At 33.1% G+C, this 21,028-nt stretch overlaps 1 protein-coding gene across 3 annotated transcripts in view; it reads right to left on the reverse strand.

Annotated features, from left to right (window-relative positions):
- LOC149085297 (neuroglian-like) overlaps positions 1 to 20,093 on the reverse strand; it is a 30,158-nt gene extending 10,065 nt beyond the window's left edge. The window contains exons 1-19 of one of the 3 annotated variants that reach the window (XM_089233235.1): positions 19,921 to 20,093; positions 17,706 to 17,944; positions 17,240 to 17,427; positions 16,769 to 17,086; positions 16,233 to 16,338; positions 14,642 to 14,829; positions 14,406 to 14,537; positions 13,652 to 13,795; positions 13,000 to 13,151; positions 12,727 to 12,847; positions 12,005 to 12,286; positions 11,677 to 11,864; positions 9,712 to 9,891; positions 9,311 to 9,554; positions 7,075 to 7,193; positions 6,117 to 6,303; positions 5,016 to 5,138; positions 4,262 to 4,450; positions 587 to 718 (exon numbers count right to left, since the gene is read on the reverse strand). In XM_089233235.1, coding sequence (XP_089089361.1) covers positions 587 to 718; positions 4,262 to 4,450; positions 5,016 to 5,138; positions 6,117 to 6,303; positions 7,075 to 7,193; positions 9,311 to 9,554; positions 9,712 to 9,891; positions 11,677 to 11,864; positions 12,005 to 12,286; positions 12,727 to 12,847; positions 13,000 to 13,151; positions 13,652 to 13,795; positions 14,406 to 14,537; positions 14,642 to 14,829; positions 16,233 to 16,338; positions 16,769 to 17,086; positions 17,240 to 17,427; positions 17,706 to 17,944 — 3,232 coding nt within the window. In that variant the 5' untranslated portion in view covers positions 19,921 to 20,093. Of the gene's footprint in view, positions 1 to 586; positions 719 to 4,261; positions 4,451 to 5,015; positions 5,139 to 6,116; positions 6,304 to 7,074; positions 7,194 to 9,310; positions 9,555 to 9,711; positions 9,892 to 11,676; positions 11,865 to 12,004; positions 12,287 to 12,726; positions 12,848 to 12,999; positions 13,152 to 13,651; positions 13,796 to 14,405; positions 14,538 to 14,641; positions 14,830 to 16,232; positions 16,339 to 16,768; positions 17,087 to 17,239; positions 17,428 to 17,705; positions 17,945 to 19,294; positions 19,372 to 19,633; positions 19,650 to 19,920 lie in introns of those variants that run through there. The other 2 variants (XM_089233234.1, XM_089233232.1) reach the window with 2 other exon arrangements.
- Positions 20,094 to 21,028: the final 935 nt, after the last annotated feature.

A 21,028-nucleotide genomic window follows, 5' to 3' on the forward strand; every position in this document is an offset into this window, starting at 1 on the left:
TCCAATACAAAAAACTTGGTGTTGCTATTTGATATTTTCGAAATTTTCTCACTGTAACCGTAACTGTTAGAGTGACACTGTTGTTTTCCATATCATTCTTGAGTGCATACCTCAAAATACCTTATGCCAAAATTTCATTCAGTTTCTGTGAATGGTATGATAGTTAGGGGCCCATATGTCGTGAGAAAAAAGAAATTAAGTGTGTGTGTGTGTATGTACACACACACACACACACTTAATTTCTTTTTTTGAAAGTGAAAAATGCCTTATATATATGATTGACAGCAGTGAAAGCAATGCACTTGCAGTAAAAGGCAAGCACTCACTTTTCTTTTCCAGAAGATGCTCTCAATGCATGCGCTGCTCTGGTTATCGAGAAAGATGAATGAGTTGGTTTTAATTCTTGGTTCTTATAAAAATTCATTTTCAAGAAACACCACCATTTTCTAGTAAATGCAGCTGAAAATAGCCTGTATCAACTGGGCTGTTTTTGTATCCTGAAACCTTTCAGAGTGACCTATACAATTTGCATGCATGAGGATGTTTTTTTTTTAACTTTTTTTTGAGACACTCAATTTCATCATACCTTTTCTACGATACTGCACATAAAAGTAGCTACCAGGATGGCCATCAACAGCTGGGATCCATGTAACAAGAATACCAGCCTTGCCGTGTTCATCAGGTAATCGAGCCCAGACAAAATTAGGAATGCTTGGAGCTAAAATATTTAAAAAAACTAATCAATAGATTTTTTAAGCCAAAATACAAGTGTGTGAACTAAAAACAATCATTAATGAAACAACAAAAATTTTTTTATTCAACTGTCTTTGGGTTCAAAATCAAACACTGGATATCAGTTTTTTCTATGTAGTAATCTTTTACTTATACAGTTTCTCAGTCACAAAATGATTTTCTGCACTCTTGGCCAAAGATATAGGAAAATGATGCAGTTTTTCAATTATTTAATTTTCACTGATGTGACTGTCTCATTTAGATGGCTCATTTTGCGATATAACCCTGTTATGAGTTGCAGAATTTTTTTTTCAGAAAATGCTTAAAAAAAAAAATGGCAAAAACAATTATCAATGAACAATCTTTATTATGTCTATATAACTGCATGTTATATTTGTACCAAACAGCATATTCTCTTCTTTTTTGAACTACATTGCTATTTACCCCTCACTGGATATTAGAAAACAAAAATGATATCCCTTTGGAGTTTCTATGCACTCTTTAACCCTCGCAGAAGAATTCTGAAATCCATCAACACTTTCTCCAGTCGGGAGCCAACAAACCATACTGGACCACGGGTGTTAGGAATTTCAACAGAGGGGTTTAGCTGAATTGATGTGATGAAAGAACAGTGATAGGGATAAAAAATTTAAACCAATAGCAAATGTTTTAGAAAGCTAGCACGTTTTTGTTAGAGACAGCATTTTAATTTCACTTATTCATTCCAGCTTGTATTATCTCTCTACTTTCCAAAATGGGTATATGAAATAGAAATACAAAGACCACAACAGACAAATCAACGAGGTGGATGAAAAAAGATGACCATAAAAAATATGGATGTCGAATATATATCTAAACTATATATAAAATACAGGGTTTATTGTATTCATTTTTAAATGTGTCAATTGTGTTAGAATTCATGACCCCAGAGGTAAGCTATTCCATTTATTAAAACAACCCTATTAGAGAAAACTCCCTGCGGCACCACAACCTAGAATTATCCCTTACCAATCGATACTGTTGTCCCCATGTCACAGCAATTGACTGACAATGCATTGATAACTCGTGGTCCATTTTATCCATCCCATCGAAAATTTTAAACACTTCAATCATATTCCCCGACATCTGCACTCTTCCAATGTAAACATTTTCAAAAAAATCAAGTCCCTCTTCATAGTTCAAGCCCAGTGTGCCATCAAGAGCCTGCATGGCACTTTTCTGCACCCCTCCCTCCCTGGACCAAGTCAACTGTCCCTCTGTAGGTATGGTCTCCACAACCTCACACCATACTCCAATCCAGGACAAACTGAGCTTTGGAAAAGTGGAAGGATCACTTTAGGAGAACATGAAGAGACCTTTTTGAGAATGAAACTGACATTCTATTAAATTTTTTTAACCATCGCTGAACAATGTTAAGAAAACCTAAGCCATTCATTAATAAGGATACCCAGATCGGTGATCCTAGTTGCATCCGGAATAACGCCACCATTCAACTTGTAAGTGAAGAGTGGGTTGTTCAAACCAAAATGGGCGACCATATACTTGCCAATGCTAAAAGATGATCCATTCATTTGCCCATGCTGCAATCCTGTTTAGGTTGGTCTGGAGCAACTCCCTATCACTTTGATTCCTGACTACCCCTCACAGCTTCACACCATCTGACAGCAATTCCATCGATACCCTGATTGAGTTTATCGATAAAAAGTGAAAAAAGTATGGGAGCCAAGGACACTTCCTTGAGGAACTCCACTTGTGACACCTGTCCAACCAGAGAATTTCCCTGTCACCATAGCCCACTGCGACCTATCTCTTAACCACGATTCTACGCAATTCAGCAAGATACCCCAATCTCATGTAAACACTTCAAGAGTTTACCATGTGACATGATTGAATGCCTTTTGGAAATCAAGAAAAACAACATCTACATTTTTGCCCTTACCCAAAGCCTTAGTCACGTGATCACAGAAGCAAAGGAGCTTGGTTACACATGACTTCCCCTTTCTGAACTCATGCTGATTATTCAACAATACATTATTCTCGTCTGCCCACTTCACCAATTGCCTTTTGATAATAATTTCCAAAATTTGAGATAGAGCTCACCAAACTCACTGGACGATAATTCGACACACTGCTTCTCTACTACCCCTTTTAAATATCAGAATCACATTAGCAAGCTTCCAATCCCTTGGCACGATATCCTCAGCAACACTAGGCTACCCTTGTAAATCTGTGTGACTGGCCCCAACAATTCATTAGTACATTCCCTGAGGACCCTAGGATAGATGTCTCCTGGTGTGCTTTGCTTGCATATACATTTTTTAGAAGTTTTAGGACTACATCTTTCACTTGAATTTCATTGAGGACTTTAACACCCCATGCCATACCAGTACTTTGTATATCGCCTTCACTATTAAAGACGGACACAAAAAAAATCATTGAAAGCACTACACATACCTACATTGATCTCTACCCTAGACAGTCTTATAGAGAGGGGGCCAACTGTCTCCTTAGAGTCCTTAGTCCCCCCATCACCAACGTACCTGAAAAATTATTTTGGGTTAGTGCCAATGTTATCTGCCGACCTAGATTCAACTTCCTTTTTACTATCCCCATATCGCTTTCTCCAATGATCTTTTTTCAGTAAACACAGTTATCAATTTCATTAAAAATGAATGAATGCAAATTTGATAACCAAGTTAAGAGAACTGAAGATATCATGACTGAAATGCAGCATAACAATGATGAAGAGTTGATAAATTTTATGAAAATATCCTTTATAAGTGCAAGAAACTCTTTGCTATTAAGATTACATGCAACTACAGAAACTAGTGTGGCCTTCTTTCAGTTATACAAACTTCAAAAGACAGTTTTCCAGGATAGAAGACAACAAAAACAGTTTTGAATTTTGTTATTGTGAAAAATTACAGATGCTGGGGTACAAAAATTACACAGGGCATATAGTATGTTCTTATGGTTTTGATGAAGAAATATTTTTCTATGTTTTAAATAATAAAAAGCCAATACATATCTTTTAATGCACTAATATACTTTAATGTACTTGTATCTATTAATTTGTTATTTATTTAAGTGCATTTTTCTTGATTTTCACTTATACGCTTATCTCATATGTCCCTCTTTCTCTTTTTCTTGTTCTCTTGCACCGAGATATAAGTGAGAGATCACTAATTATTATACCATTATTTTTGAGAAAAATATTTATCAATATTTAAAAGTAGTATTTTTCGCCGCCTGGCAGTCGAGTGGTTAGGGAACTAGCTTCTCACTGTGCAGGTCTGGGTTCGAATCCCGGTTCGGGCATGGATGTTTGCTAACACTAACAAATTCCCTGGACGGATCATGCTGATCTCTTGGGAATGCGTGAGGATCACATTATTATTAAAAAAATATATTATTATAGGATAATTTGAATGTTAATGATTCAATCATATAGCCCTTCCCTGCACAGATTACAAGGATATCTTGGGAATATGTAAGATCACTCTATAAAATTTAATAAAATTTCACTAACCATATACGGATTGATCATTGGTTTTAACTTCAATATAATAAGGGTCTCCTTGACCCATTTTTGTTGTAGCTTGTATGGTTATTCTGTATTTGGTGTTAGGCTGTAAACCAGCTAGTTTAGCTCTTGTTTCTCTAGGGTCAGTTATCCTACTGGGCCTTTCTAAAAGAGTTCCAAGTGCTGTACCTTCAACTGCATAAAAGAAATAGATGTTGCATGAAAAAAAATGTATATACATAAATAAACTTTGAAAAAACCATTTGAGAAAAATAGTTGTTTATTTAATAAAAACTAACAGTTTTACGCAAATACATTGTTTTAAACATCACATAATTAAATTTTATAATTCAGTGGAATGATAAAATAGAAATAGGGGTTCAATTCATAAGTCAATATTATTAAAAATACACCCCAAAATGATTTTATGAAATTTCACCATTACTTAGAATATAAACATAACATAAAAATGCTTTAAAACTAAAAAATCTTCAAATTTCCAATTCATTTTTTCAAAAATTCAAATGTAATCAGGTAAAACCTAAAATATGGGTCAAGAAAATAACTGATGTAACACAGATTAAAAAAAAATTAACCGACTTAATTTTATGAAAAACTGGGAAAACTTAAGTTAAAGTAATAAATTTGAGATATAGTAAAAAAAAATGTTGCAAGCAAAACCATGACAACATTGATTACTTTGGCTAGGTTGAATAATACACTGTGCAAAAATATGCTTGTTCAAGAAATAATTACATACCTTTTCTATAATATATTCGATAACCTGTCAGGTTTCCATTAGGTTCAAGAGGTCGTTTCCAGATAAGATACAAGGCACTTGAACCCATTGGAGTTGCTTCAAAATGTGACACAGGTCCAGGTGCTTGAAAAAAAAATATATAAATATATAAAAACCATTATATGCAGCTTAAAATATTTTTGTGAACATATTAATATGAGGCTTACAATCATATTCTTGAAAAATTCCTTTTTACACATGAATGGAATAGTTATATTCCAAAAAGTAATTGTCTTTTTTTTTTGGAGTTGTTTAAATTAATATCATTGAACATAAAAAACACCATGGTGATATAAAAAAGGTTCAACAACTTACTGCACAGCCTATGCCAGAGTATTTATTTATAGCAGAATGTTATCCTTGGTACTATAGCATTGATAGAAAACTTGTGATAGTACCATAAACACACACACACACACACGGCAGAGCATCAAAAGAACATTATGGGTTATAAAATTTCTTGGTGTAAAAAGCTAATATTGATAATGAACTTTATTTTATTTGACAATAATAAATAACGTTTCTAATCCCAAATGCTAGAATTACACATAAAATGATATAGTAATAGTTGCTTAAAATTTTGCTTAATTCTAAACAACTTTTTTTTAAATGAAGAGCAAAAATCTTCATGAGAAAAGGGTTTTTTGGTCTTGACGTGAAAGCAGGATGACCATTGATTTACTATGAACTGATTGCAAATGAAAGCTTTTAGCATCCTTTCCCTACAATTCGTTGAAAGTTCGTGTATTAAATAACTTATAAAGCAGGGGTGCACAACCTGTGGCCCATGGGCCAAATACAACCAAAGATGCTTCATCCAACCCATGAAAGATGTTTCTGAAGAATAGTATCAATACAAACCATATGATGATAGGTACACAAGTTTTCTGGCCCATGGGTGGTATCCATATCTGGCTCACAGACTGAAAAGACTGTGCACCCCTGGTGGGGGTTACAAGTCAGGTCATAAGTTCTGTTAAAAACTGTAGAAAAGATGGTACGTACATTTGCTTCACAGTTAAAAAATTTAATTCTTTGAAAGAAACAAAAATAAAAACATACTTCCTTCAGGCGTGAAAAAGTCAATTACATCTGAAGCAGGTCCATTGTACACATCATTGAATGCAGACACACGAACAATATTTCTGGAATATGGTCTCAAAACGTTTACTAAAGCTTCTGTTACATTTGGTGGAATCACAATTTCTCTTAAATGGTCTTCACTTTCATCTGCAGTCCATGTCTGAATCTGTCAGGTGATAAATGGTGTGTCATGATATATATACAGATACAAATTTTTATACAATTCCAAATCCTAAATAAAGGTCTGCTTTTCCCTCCCCACCTTTTCATAGTACATCAACGATAAAAATATTTGAACCATTCCAGAAAAAAAACACACATAACTATGACAGTTGGTTCAGAATGACTGCAATTAATTTCATTCTGTTTTGACAGTTATTTTAAGAACTATAATAGGCTGATTACTTTGAGATTGAAAGTTTAAAATGATTTCAAATGTTCCCAATAATATCATTATTTTTGTTCATTACAACTGATACAGAAAAACCTCTCTGAAAGGGATCAACTCCCTCCCAATAAAGCCATTTTTCCTCTAGTCTGAAAAGTTCTCCCCCCTTCATATTAGTCCACTTCTATGAACCCGATTGACTTAATAGTGTGAGAATTAAATTTCCAATGAAACAATGCAACTTCTTGAAAAATTACGTACTGCAACTCAGAAAGATAATGAATCCTCAATAAATGTTTTAATCTGTTTTTTTCCTTGATTAAAAAAAATTAGTAAGGTTAAAAAAAAAGGATGAAATATTTTGTGCAATGAGAGCTATTTCTCTATCTGAAGGGATAATTTCCGAGAGAAAGAGACTAGAGGTCTGTTTAAAAGGTTTTTACTGTACATTCGAATAAGGATTCAAATTCTGTACTGGAAAAATCTGTAAACCCAGTGGAAAGAGTAATTTTGAAGTTTACAATATATTTATGCAAAGAAGTGCATTACCTTATAACCTCTGAAATGTCCAAATAATGATTCTGGTCTTACAGAATCCCATGCAAAAACTGCAGATTTGCCATCTTTAATGTTTTTCAGTCGGAAGTTTTGGGGCGATTCATTAGGAACTATGGAATGAGAAACATTGATGAAAAAAAACAAAAAATAGATAAATACACACATATTACATACATCTTAAATAAACAAAATAAAAATTAATAATGCAGTCTTTTGAAGAAAACATAAAACCCTGATCTATTGCCATAGGGGAATTAACCCCTCAACACTGTGACGGACTTCACATGCCGTAGAGCAGTGGCCAACTGCATATCTTATAATTTTTTAATCCATTATATTATTTCACGCATGTTTTATTATATTAATATTATTTCTTTGCATGTTTGGCATCATTTGAAAGAGGAATAATCTGGAATTGAGAACAGTCATAATTATTATATTACTTTTATTTATCACATTTTATTGTGAGTGATGAACGTTTGCTGCTTAACACGGGAGATCCAAAATATTATTGTAAAGAGTATGTTTTAGCTGGTTGAGCTAAAATGCCCTATATGATTGAGTAAGGGCAGTATTCACCCGACATGGTTTAAACTATAGTCACAATTTTTTGATAAGAGATCAACACGGATTGGTTAAATTCAGGTTTTTAACCAATCTATGTTGATCTCTTATTCAAAAATTGTGACTACAGTTTAAACCATGTCAGTGAATACGGCCCTTAGTAGTTCTTTGTTACAGCAACAAGGCCAAGTTATAAATCTAATTTTTTTCAGCCATGGTAGAAGAGAAAAAACAATTTTACCAAAAAGAAAATGTAAAATTTTTCTTAGGTGCTACTATATAATATTACAAACAAGACGTTATTTTATAATTATAAACAATTTCAAATTAATTCAATGATTAGTTCAAAAGTTATAATTTTTAACCAACATCTGCAAAAACCAGTGATTTCATTTTTATCTCCACCAATCTACGAGACAAGATTCATTTAAATCTCCTCTGAGTTTGAGGGGTTAAATACTTTTTCCATCTTTGAAAAAAGTGGTGTATTCAAGCTGTATCTCATTTGCTATTTCAGATAAAATTTTAATTGAACATAAAACTCACTCGGTTTTTATAAAAAAAAAAATTTGCAACAATTGACTTTTATATAATATGCAAAAATTCACAAGAAAAAAAATATTGGGTACATACATTTAATAACATGTACAATGCTCTAACCTGAAAAAACCTGCAAATAAAGGAGAGCTACAGCTATCTAACTCAAGTTATGGGAAGTATAAAGCGACTACATCTGATCAGATACAATAAAAATTAACATCTTTAGAGACAAATTTTGGAAGTTAGCCATTGAAAACATAGGGAGATAATTTACAGCTTTAACTGGGAGTTTTGCGCAATCATTTAATTAGTACAAGACATATTATAGTGTACACAATACAGTAAAAATAGCCACCTATACTGAACTATTTTCAAGAACACAAACATGCATCATTATCAATGGGAGGATTTTCAAACATACTCAGAATTAATGTTTTATTTTGTTTGATGTCAGTAAACTTTATTGAGATACAATATTTATTATAAATGTTGACACAAAATGAAACATCTATTTTAGACATTTTAGAGGCAACTATTCACATTTATGTACACAATATGTCAGTTTGTACTAATTGAGTTAACACTACATAACTTTGTGATTGAAAATTTAAAACATGGATAGAGCGAAACTTTCAATTATGAATTTCTTAAATTCACCACTAGGGATGTTGCTGTTTCTTGCATCTGATCCAGCAGTCTACATAATTTACATAGAGAGGGATCTGTCAAGACTTTTTTTGTAGAGTTCTGTTTTTGTGAAAATGATCATTAATTTTGTGAAAATAAATAATTTTGTGGAAAGCAAAATAATTCAGTTAATCTATCACAAAAGAAATGAATAAAACCATAAATTTGACTTTTCATTTTTATTTTGTGATGGGTCAGTTTTTTGGATCCAGAATATTGTGAAGGGTCAGTTTTTCAGATCCAGAAAACGGACCCAAATTTTGGCTGGACATACCCCTGATAGAACTATACAATTATTTGCATAGCTGAAGCACTCTCTCTCTGTGTTCAAAAGTTATTTCAGGTGAAAGACTTGCATTACTATGCACTCGGTATATACACATCCTGAATCTTTTAAAATGTCAATTTAAAAGAAAAATTGTCATTTCAGGAATACCATCTTCTCCAGAGTAGCCAATCACTTCTAAAGCGGGCTCAACAGCTTGACCTCTCCGATTATGAGCTTCTACTTTTATTAGATATCTTCGGAATGTAGGTTGATAATCCACAATGAATTGATTTTGTCTCCAGTCCGAAATCTTTTGATGCATCCAGCTTTTGGAAAGAGAAGATTCATCATCACGCTTCCAAAAGACTTTGTAAATGAATTCTGGAGCATTTTGCTCTATCATAGGCATTGGCTGAAAATAATGAAAAGATATCAGATACAGAAACCTTGCATTTTACTGTAATTGATGTTGCAATTATCACAATTAATATAGTAAAATATATATATATATATTTTGAAACCTCAAATTATAATAATCACTCATTATCAAAAATTTAGGTGATACTTACAGTCCATGAAATTACTAAGTTATCTGGCTGAGTTCCTCTTCCCATAACTTTATCAGGGTTCTTGAATGGTACATCTTCTGGAGTTGAGCAATACTCTGATGGTCTACTAGCTTCACTTGGGCCAATTTTGTTTCTTGCTCGAACTCTAAATGTGTAATTTGCCCATGGACTCATCTTCAACTATGTTAAAAAAAAAAAACTCTTAATCTAAGGAGCATTATTCGTATAAGGAGCATTATTCGTATAAAGAGTATTATCCACAGCAATTCAAAACATGAAATTTCTTATCTTTATAAAATAAAAATTAATCACTATCATTTATAATATATTTCTGAAAAAATGCATCATGGTCAGAAAAACAAGTTTCACAAAACAATTAGTTTTTTCTCACATTAGCCAATATGAAGGTTTTCAACAGCTGGCTGATGCGACGATATATTTAGGAAAGAGAAAATTCTGCCTTTGTGGGGAATCAAACCCACATCATCTCTATTGCCGGGAGAGAGCAGTAGATTACAAAGGCAACGAATATGTATGGTCCCATTCATTGCACATGAGCTCCAAGGAAAGATTAAGATATTCGTTGTCTTTGTAGTCTAGTAGTATATGCTAGCAGCATATGTATTATTGACAGAGCGAGTTTAATCATAGGCAAGTAGCTAGTAAAAACATCCAATGTAATTGGGCCTTAAAGATTGGGATTATCAGACCTTCAGACTGTGCAAATTAAATTTTGTGACTTGAATGCATGCTAAATGAGTTTTAATGTGCTTGCTGATAGATGTTTACCACATAGGAAGGATTTCCTATAATGATAACTAACCACTTGGTCCATTGTTGTACAGATATTGATGAAAAATCAGTTTTTTTAGTGAGGAACTTTTTAGAAATGCCAAAGCAACATTAAATTAGAGCAGTGGTTTCCAACGTTTTTCAGGCCGTGCCCCACAAAATAATCTCTGATATCCTGATGTCCCCTTTCCCCCGTATTTTATCTGACCTCCAGGGGAGAAACTTCATGGTTGAACCCTCGGTTGACACTTCATAGCTCCATAACTTTTTTTTAAATGTAGGAACCATTCTTTTTGCTTTGCCTCCTTAAATTTTGAAACATATAGGGTATTTCCCCTCCATTTCTGTCCACTTTTACTTAGTCAGAGCAGTGGTTCTCTTGCTCTTGATCAGAGGTGCTGGGATGAAAAACAATTAACTCCTGGCATGGGCTTTGGTGACCAGCATCTAATTGAGAATAAGGACGTATCAGGCTATTAGGTCATGGTCTGCTGTTTCTTCAAACGAGTCTGGCACTACTGAGTGCAGGCTAAAATAATCTATAATTGGCATCTTGTTGCAACTCTGTAGTACCAGACTCACCTCTGAAGATACCCATCACAGCTGCAGGTGAAGCATCGGGAAACATAGAACTCTGCCTAACAGCCCAATAAATCCTTATTCTTAATTAACTCATTGTTTGTACATTGCTATATACAGAAAACTATTTTATAAAGGAGTTCATGGTCTTCATTTTATGAGCATAGGGGGCCTGTGGCCTGGATCTCACTAACACAAATTTTCTGTGGAACATAAAACATTAAGAACCCTTAAATCAAACTTCTTCCACTGAAAGAGAAAAAAAAAAAAGTAAAGAAATTGTTTAAAAATTAAAACTTTGTACCGGTATAAAAAATTGAGAATTCCAAGCCTTCATAGAAAAAAAACTCAAATTGCCCCCCCCCCCCCCCAAAAGTCAAATTGCCTGCATTGGGAATCACGAATTAGAAGGAAAAACGATCTTATTATGTGACATTTTCTTGACTTCAGTGACCTTTTTCTCAACTTATAACTATATTTTAGAAGTTAGTAAATAAATTTCTGTGTTAGTAGACAAGCAGAATTACAATTTTTAAAAACAAAACCATGTGATGCTTATTAAAAAAAATATATGGTAATTTGTAAAATTAATACCCTATAGCGTGTATCAGGAGCAGAAATGTTTGTTACAGCATCTTCCCAAGTATCAGGAGTGAAACTAGTGTTATACTGAATAGAATAGCTGAGAATTGGGGCACGCCTATCTCCAGTTGGCTGCCATTCTACTAATGCATAGAAGCCATCACACTGCACATTAGTGACACGAGGACGATTTGGTACATCTATTAAAAAGAATGAAACATCTATGTTATATCCAACACAAACTAAACAAAATAATTTGCACAAAAACTATTCAAATACAAAAGGTATATAATATGTATAAAATACATAGAATATACATATATAACATATAACGATGTACCTTGGACAGTTAGAATGGCATGAGCCTCATCACTGTCTAATTCAGTTCTAGCTATACATTTATAAACCCCGGAATCTAATTCTAGTGTTTTTGTGATAGTTAGAGAATTGTCAGATGCTTGAACCATTCTGGGATCTTCATCAAAATCAATGAGCTTGCCATTGAAACGCCATTCTATCTTCAAGTTCAGAGACCTGTCTGCTTCAGCATTGCAGCGAAATGTTGCTGACTTGCCAGCAGCAACCTCAAAACTTTCAGGAGGTTGTGTTATTTTAGTTTTCCCTAAGAAAAATAAAACTTATTTAAATATATGAAATTCCATAAACTATTTCAAAATAAGCAATTATATATTATCCTTTGTATTTTATCTACTTCAAGTACAGTAGACTCTCGATAATCTGGCACACTTCAGACCTAGGTGTGCCAAATTATTGAAATCGCTGGATTACTATAAGTCGATTGAGAAGCCCATTTAAATAATATAAACTTCTGTGCGAAACATAGTGGTATGTTTTCCTCTTTGATGTTCAAAGAAAACCAGCTAAAAAATGCCAGATAACTGGATGGGCCGGATTATCAAGTCTGCTGTACTTTATTTTAAGACCAGACTTTGAAAGTTTTTTTATTTTTATAATTTCATCAACCGTTCTTTTAATTATTTTTTGTCTACTGTTAAAATTTATGAAAACTATCATTAAAATAATCAAAAATAGTCATATGACCTTTGACTTCTAATTTTCCAGAGGCAGCTGTTTCTCCCAATTTATTACTAGCAGCACATATATATGTTCCTTGATCAGTCACAAGGGCCTCCGATATTTCAAGATCTCCTTTATCCAGGACCTATAAGAATATAAAGTTCATTATCGATATACATATCATTACTTTCAGAGATAAAAGTGCTCAGCATAGGATTTTTATATGTAATTCATTAAAAATCTACACTTTTCAAAATTAATAGGAAAAAAAAAGACAAGAATATAAACATCGCATACTCTGTATCTGCCTCCACTAAGTTCTTGACCTTCTCTAGACCATCTCACTTCAGGTTGAGGAGCTCCAAAAACACGACATGTCAGTCTAACTGTTGCTGTAACAACTGCTCTAGTTAATGGCGCTGGCTCTTCAGTTATAGTAGGTGGTAAAGCTGGTGTAAAATCAAAATTTTCTTTGATACATACATGTACATAACAATACGATAAAAAAAACAAACATTTTTTGTTCAATACCAATAAAAGTGATAACCAATGAAATGGATTGAAGAAGTTTTTTGGAAATCAGAAGGTCAAGTGTTTTTAAATTAGTATTGGGTGAATTGAAAGTTAGTGTTTCCCCGAAAATAAGCCCTAACATGATTTTTCAGGATGATCCTAATATAAGCTTTACCCTGAAAATAACCCTAGCTAAAATAACCGAGATTCATTTAGTATGTTTTTGCAACACATGACGGATGTATTGAACTATATAAAATGATAATACGGTTTTATTATTTATTACAAATAAAAATATAAATAAATGATATTTCAAGTATAAATTTCATTTCAATGATAAGTTATAATACAAACGAAAATTAAATTTCCGTTAACCCCAAGCAGGACTCCTTGGACTAGATTAGATTCTCAGAAAATATAAAAAACAACACAGTACCTAATACATTGAGGTAGAAATCTTTAAAAGCATAACCATGGACATTTGAAGCATTGCATTGGTACACTGCTGTATCTGATTTTTCCAAGTTTTCAATAATCATTACATCCCCTTCAATTTTCCTTCTAATATTGTCACGAGATTCTGCAAAAATATATAAATTTAAATTCAATGTTACAAGAGAAAAAGAAAAAAAAAAACATGTCAATCAGAAAAAAAAGATTGCCTTATTTTGAATTTTTTAAACACAGAAGGTTTGATATACGTAAAGAAAAATGACAATGTCTAACATGTTTTGTTTTTTTAACATTTACATTTGTTAATAAATTTTAATTAATTGACATTCATAATAGCCCATTCTTGAACAGTATCATTTAAGTAGGGAGTCAGATAGCAAATAACCATGTGCACAATCAGTCACTAAACGTGGTGACCCCATCCATTTCTGAATATGAAAGCCAGACGATGCTATAGAAGTGGAGCCGAATTAAAGGTAGGCTGGGTTCTTTTGTTTACTTTCTCTTGCATGTATCCTCTGAGGCATTGGGTGTGTAATATTTTTACATTTTATTTGCATTATTGTAACAAAAATTGTGTGTAATCACCATGGCAAATCCTAAAGCCGTAGGCCCAGGGAAATATCTTTCTCAGAATCTTTAAACAAAAATTCAATAGAATACACATCTAATAGAAATGAATGTGACGATTATGTCAGGGGATTTGTAATATGTATATACAGTGGGATATAACTCACTTTCAAGAGGCTCTCCATTGATTAACCACTGCAGTTTAGCTTCAGGAGATCCTTTAGATTCACATTTAAATTTAACATTCTCTCCTTCAGCTGCATTGGTGTTGTTAGGTGAAGTTATCCAAAATGGTTCAGCTGAAAATAACACAATCATCTTAAATCGAAAAAAAATTCACTTGTGAAATAACTGAGTAATTAAAATAATTATTACACATAATAAAATGTGGAAACTTTACTACCATGAACATCGATTCTCATAGCATGAGTTATAGGTGTTCCAACTCCATTACTTCCATAACATTCATATGTTCCTGCATCATCGAAATCTATTTTTCGAATTCTAAGTGTTTTTCCAAAATTTGTATAGGTGTATTTGCTTGAATACATGGCACTGCCTCTTTTGCTCCACTTTATTTCTGGTAAAGGCCTGAGATTAGAATTATTAGTGACAACTAAAATTAATATATGTTTAAAAATATAATTTAAGAAATTTTCTAAGATACTTTTATTTGATTTTCACCATATCATTTTATTCCCAGATACTGACAACTTAAAGGTGGTTCTGAAAGATTTTTTTTCAATCAATATATTTATTTTTTCAAGAAAACAATATTATACAAGAAATGGGGAGAAAAAAAATATTGTCAAGAAGCCAACTTGGCTCATACTGGCAATCAGTTTTATAGAGTATATATATAGATATTTTTACATATTTATATTTTATAGAGTAGAAAATTAAGTACAATTATAACAAATAATAATTATATATATAATAAATGAAAGGGGAGAACAGAAAATACTGTGCACATAGTTGACAGTGGCAGTTGTGGTGGGAAGAATATCTCAATGGGTTATCTGAATTCTTAATATAATTTTCAAGAATGAAAAAGGAGGTAATAATTTTAAATAAAAAAAAGCTTGAAGGTACAATGGAACCTCATTTATAGAAGCATTTAAGAAGCCATGTCAAAACTTTGTATAAATGTGAAAATCATGCAAATGAAGCTTCTTTGAAAAAAAATATATACCACATGCATTTCAAAGAAAATATAATGATTCAATGGTTTTAACATAGAGTTTCGATACATAAAAATGACACTTGAGAAAAAATACCTATAGAATTAATTTTAAAAAAATGAAATTATGAACTATAATTGACATAACAATATCTTTGCTTAAATCTGAAGTACTCTCATGATATTCCCTTCAAGATTAGACAAAAAAAAAAACAACTAATTTTAAACTTTTCCAAAAAAAGTCATATCAATTGTTGTACAGATTGGTTTCTATATCTAAGCAAAGCAGATAATGCATTGAGACCAGTTCTTGAAAAGGTTTTTAAAAAATATAGTAGGAAACCTGTACAGTAATAGTTCTAACAGACTTACTCCTTCTAAAATACTTTCAGTGCTATTCTCTACACTCCAGGAATAACATTGTAGGCACCAGAAAAAATTCTTAAAGGACACATGATCTCATGGGCTAATTTTATGTGGATTTATTAGTTATATGATGGGCAGAAACAATATCATTTTCCAATTATATGGAGTTCATAGAATAATTGAAGTTTTGTGTCACATGAGTGAAATAATTTGATATTACAATGTGTAGGAATGAATCGTGATTGAAGCCAAACGCAGTACTAATGTGAAAGTGATATAAATGAGAGAATATAATCTAGAGGTCTAAAATAAAAAAAAAACTTACTGATTTTGAAGATTTTTTACCATGGGTTTTATGACAAAACTATTTTGAATGAATGAGATGCAAAGAACAGTTACAAACATCCCCTTCCCCATAAATCCATGCACAATAAAAATTAAAACATACGTTCCTCCAAAAATGCAACTTAATTCCAGTGGTTGGCCTCTTAATGCAACAATATCTGGTGGGGAAACATATTGCTTCACGGGTTCATAACTTGTCTGACCAGAACCTGTGCATATGCAAAAGAATTAGAAAACTAGAAATGAAGTCATAAACAATACTGAAACAGTAGAAAGTATTCATAACCATAAATATTATATTACATATCAGTATTACTTTTATATTGAAATTGAACTAAATGAGCATAGCAGAGAGTGTCTTGTCAAACTCAAAAAGAAAACTAAACTTTAAAATAATTTGTTTAAAAAAACAAAGGCTCCCCTGTCCTTTATAAATATAAATATGTGTGTAAGCATCATGAAAATTTCACTTGAATATATTGAAAAAGTTACGATTTCTTTTCTCAAATAATGCCGCTTAAAAATTGATAACAGAACGTTTGATAACAGAAAGAAGAGTAGAAAATTATGAGATAAGGATAGTGAAAAATATTACTATAGTGATACACTTAAAAATATGCACACTTTGGTAACACCTACCTCCAGATGGTTCAACTTTCAATATGATTCGATTTCCAAACTTGTATTCATTTCTTGATTTGGAAGTTGCACTGCATGCATATAAAGCTTCCTCATGTAACTGGTCAAGAACAGTAACGTTAGAGAAATGTAAATTTCCTTCTGGATCCACAGTTATCCGTGAACTGTTTATAGTTCTCAATGAGCCAGTAAATGACTGTATCATCCAAAATATTGTAGGACGTGGATACCCAGTGGGTGGATTGCAATTTAATGACAATGGTGCTCCTTCAGAAACCGCTTTTTCAATTGGATCAACATTGAAGAAAGAGTTCAATTCTAAAAATGGAAATATAAAATATATTGCACATAAGATATGAAATAAATATAATTTAATATAATGTAAGCTTTGAATAAATGAGTTGAGGCATATCGAACAATGTTTTTTTGCTATAAAATGAAGTATATTTTTTTTATAAGATGTGAGCTCACCAGACTTTCGTAGAAATACAGCATTTGATACTGAAGTTCCATACTTATTAGAAGCAAAACACTGATACAGGGCTTCATCAACATCTTCAGGCTTTGTAAAAACTAATGTACCTCTTCTTGGCTGCTGACTGATTCGCTTATCATAAGCTACATATTCGAAATCTATGCCATTTTTCATCCACCTGTACCTATAATAAAGTATAAATGGTTCATCAATCAAAAATCTTATTGACTCTTAGCATCAAAAAATGTAACACACTCTCACAACCCACACTCAACCAAAATGACTATCAAGAGTATTGATTAACACTAGAACTATGTAAGATTTCTGCCTTTTCATTGTAACAACCAGTATAGGACCTTGGTGTCTCCTAGGTAGTTTTCAAGAATAATGTATAGTTTTATTAACCCTTTCTTTACATGAATGAAATTGATTTGATTTGAAAAAATAAACAAAAATACTCACTCAGGTTCTGGATTACCTTCTGCTTCACATTCAAGCATAAATGGATTGTCTTTCTCATCAGCAGTTTGAGCTACTTGATAAAGCTGTTCATGAGGAGGTTGTTTAACCATTGTTGGAGGATAAGGAACAACAGGCATTTCTCCATTTTCAACAGCAGGAATTATAAATAGCGATAAAAAAACAAAGGTTTTGGGAAAATGCATGACAGTGACATCAAAAGTCATCTTGTATAACGTCATCTGTAAATAAATTAAGAATACAAATATATAGAAAAGAAGAATATCTAAAGTTTTTTTCACTCATATCAAACTAAACAAGTCTTTTCTGCTAAGAGGTAGTTATATTTGAAAATGTATTTGTCACCAAATGACAATAAAGTAACATCATAGCTTATATGCTATTTAACCAAGTCATCTAGCCATGAGGTAATGTATGGAATCAACGAATCTACGGCAAGATATATCAAGAAAACGGAATCTGAAATTTGATCAGCCGTGGCTGTAGCTACACCTGCGGCAGCAAAAACTTTGTATCGCTTATGGGATCCATGTGTTTCTCGCACAGAAAATGCTGTTTTTCTGTGGATACAAGATTGTTACAAAATAAAGGTATTCAAATTAATTGTAATATTATAGGGGAAAAGGAAAAAAAAATACTCTTATATAAAGGAAAGGGCTGGTGAAATGACTATTTAATCAGAATTTTATGTAAGTAAAGGTTGGTTTAATAAGTTTAAGAAACGATTCGGATTACGCAATGTAAAAATCACTGGCGATCAAGCCTCTGCTGACCAGGAGGCAGAAAATTTCCAAAAACTTAGCAGAGAAGGATTGAAGAGAACGGTTATGCAGCTTAGCAGGTGTTAACGCTGACAAAACTGCACTATTTTAGAAGAAAATACCGCAAAGAACATTTAACACCAAAGAAAAGCGAGTCCCTGGTTTTAAGGCAAATAAAGATGCTTATGGGTACATGATAAAGCCGACAGTCATTTTCGAATCTGCGAGCATTGATGGGAAAGGATAAGTCAAAGCTCCCAGAGAGAGAGAGTATTTTGGATGAACAATAAAAAAGCTTGGACTATGAAAACACTTTTCCTGGATTGGTTTAAACTGTGTTTCATGCCGGAAGTCAGGCCGTACCTTCACAGTGAAGACATGCCATTAAAGTTCTTTTGACACTGGACACCCAGATGTCAATGAGTTCAAAGCTGATGATGTGAAAGTCCTTCATATGCCTCCTAATACTACATCTATCATTCAGCCCTTTGATCAGGGGGTAATACGAGCATTTGAGGATAACTATACACGTCACTCAATGGAGATGATTATGCATGCAATAGAAGATGCAAATGCAGGCACCTTAACTGTTTCAAAAGAACACATAAAAATGGAAGTCTTTTTTTCCCTGTTTAATTTCGTGCATTATATCAATAAAAAAAAGATGGACAAACTCAATTTGGCCCCTTTAAGTTAAAAAGAAAAACCAATTTTTCGCGTCCAAAAAAAATCCAATCACAAAACATTGTACTTTTCAGTTGTCAGAATTGAGTTTGGGCGACACAGGTAATGGGTTAATAAATTACTCACTTCACAGAGAAAACCACTTCACGAAGTCTCACCAAGGGATTGGTCAACGAAAATGCACGTGCCGGGTTCGAGTCCCCGCATAACCAAGAGTTTGCAACGCTTTGAGTCCATTTCACAGCTTAAGGTCATCGGTTGATCCGTTATACCAAAAAAAATGACCGTGGTACAATTAAATCAATAATTAATAATATAAACGGACTTGACCCCACCCATTTTGTTTTGTAACCGCATTTCATATTTCCATCATTCAATGTTATATAACTCTTTAAAACATTTTATACTAGAGAAAATAATGCAAATTAGGAAGTTTATTACAACATAAAAATTGAATAAACATACCTAAATTATAGGAATCCGATGTCAATCAAAAAACACCATTTAAATGCCGCACATACAGACTCAACTGTTTCAGAATCGCTTACCGAGAAAATATTATTAATAAGAAAATTGCCAGCAATTTGCTTAAATGCCTCAATCTTTTTTAATTCCAAAGTAGGTTATAATCAAGAAAAATAAAAGAAGCACTTTGAACTAAGTTAATAATTATACCAGTTAGGTTTTCATGGTCAAAACAATTAACAATATTTGATGACCTAACAAGTAATGTAATAACTAGTAATACTTACCGAAAAAATGTAAAATGGTCAAGAAATTAATTTCTTAACGGTACTATTTGCTGAAAGTGACAGTCATTTCATGATGTTCAATTAAATTTGAGAATTTGTTTCACATCTTCAGCATGATTCTCACTGACTTCAAAATAAACGACCCAACCCACCCGTCTTACTCATGTAAACATAACGAAGGAGAGGGAAAAAGAGGGTTTCAAACACAGGAAAGAACCAATGAAAATGACTTTCTTATTTCAGAAACCCAAACTTTTGAACTTCAAACCAACAGGAATTGGACCACGAGAATCCATCGTATTTACATGCGTTTTACGTACGTGGAAACTGAAAAAGAAATACTATAATTTTAATACAGTCGAATCCCGTTTTAACGAATGCCGTTATAGCGAAAATTTCGTTTCAACGAACCCTTTTCTAATCCTCCAAATAAGTTTACATAGGAACAATGTAAACAAACCTTAAATTCCTTTTTAACGAACTGATTTTACCGGTCTCTTGGAGTTCGTTATAACGGGATTCGCATTCGACTGTATCAAGGTTTTTAACTAACAGCTGGCTGTGTGTGTGTGTGTGTGTGATGCGAAGATATATTTTGGAAAGAGAGAAGCTTCAACTGCTTTTGCGGGGAATCTAACCCTCGTCCTTTCACTTTCCGGGTGAACGCTCTAGACCAGCGATTCTCAACCTTGGCAAGCCCGTGGCCCGGTTTCATTCATTTTTGTGAATGGAAGGCTAGGTCAAACACAAGGCTAACGGAAAATTAATGAGGAAAAATGAAACGGCTGATCATTCGCGGCCCGGTATGGATGATGTCAGGGCCCGATACCGGGCCGCGGCTCGGCGGTTGAGAAACAATGCTCTAGACCACTAGACTACAAAGGCAACGAATACTTTAATCTTTCCTTGTTGCTCGTGTGCACTGTAGTGTGCCTTTATAGTCTAGTGCGTTCACCCGAAAAGTGAAAGGACGTGGGTTCCATTCCCTGCAATTCAGTTGATTTTTTTTTTAAAATATATCTTCGCATCAGCCGAGCTCCAAGGAAAGATTGAGATGTTCGTTGCCTTTGTAGTCTAGTGGTTTAGGGCGTTCACACTGAAAAGACAT

The sequence above is a fragment of the Pholcus phalangioides genome, unplaced genomic scaffold, assembly GCF_987345545.1.
Source record: "Pholcus phalangioides strain wild (caught in Gottingen) unplaced genomic scaffold, Ppha-v1.0 ptg000007l_1, whole genome shotgun sequence".
NCBI classification, from domain to species: domain Eukaryota; kingdom Metazoa; phylum Arthropoda; class Arachnida; order Araneae; family Pholcidae; genus Pholcus; species Pholcus phalangioides.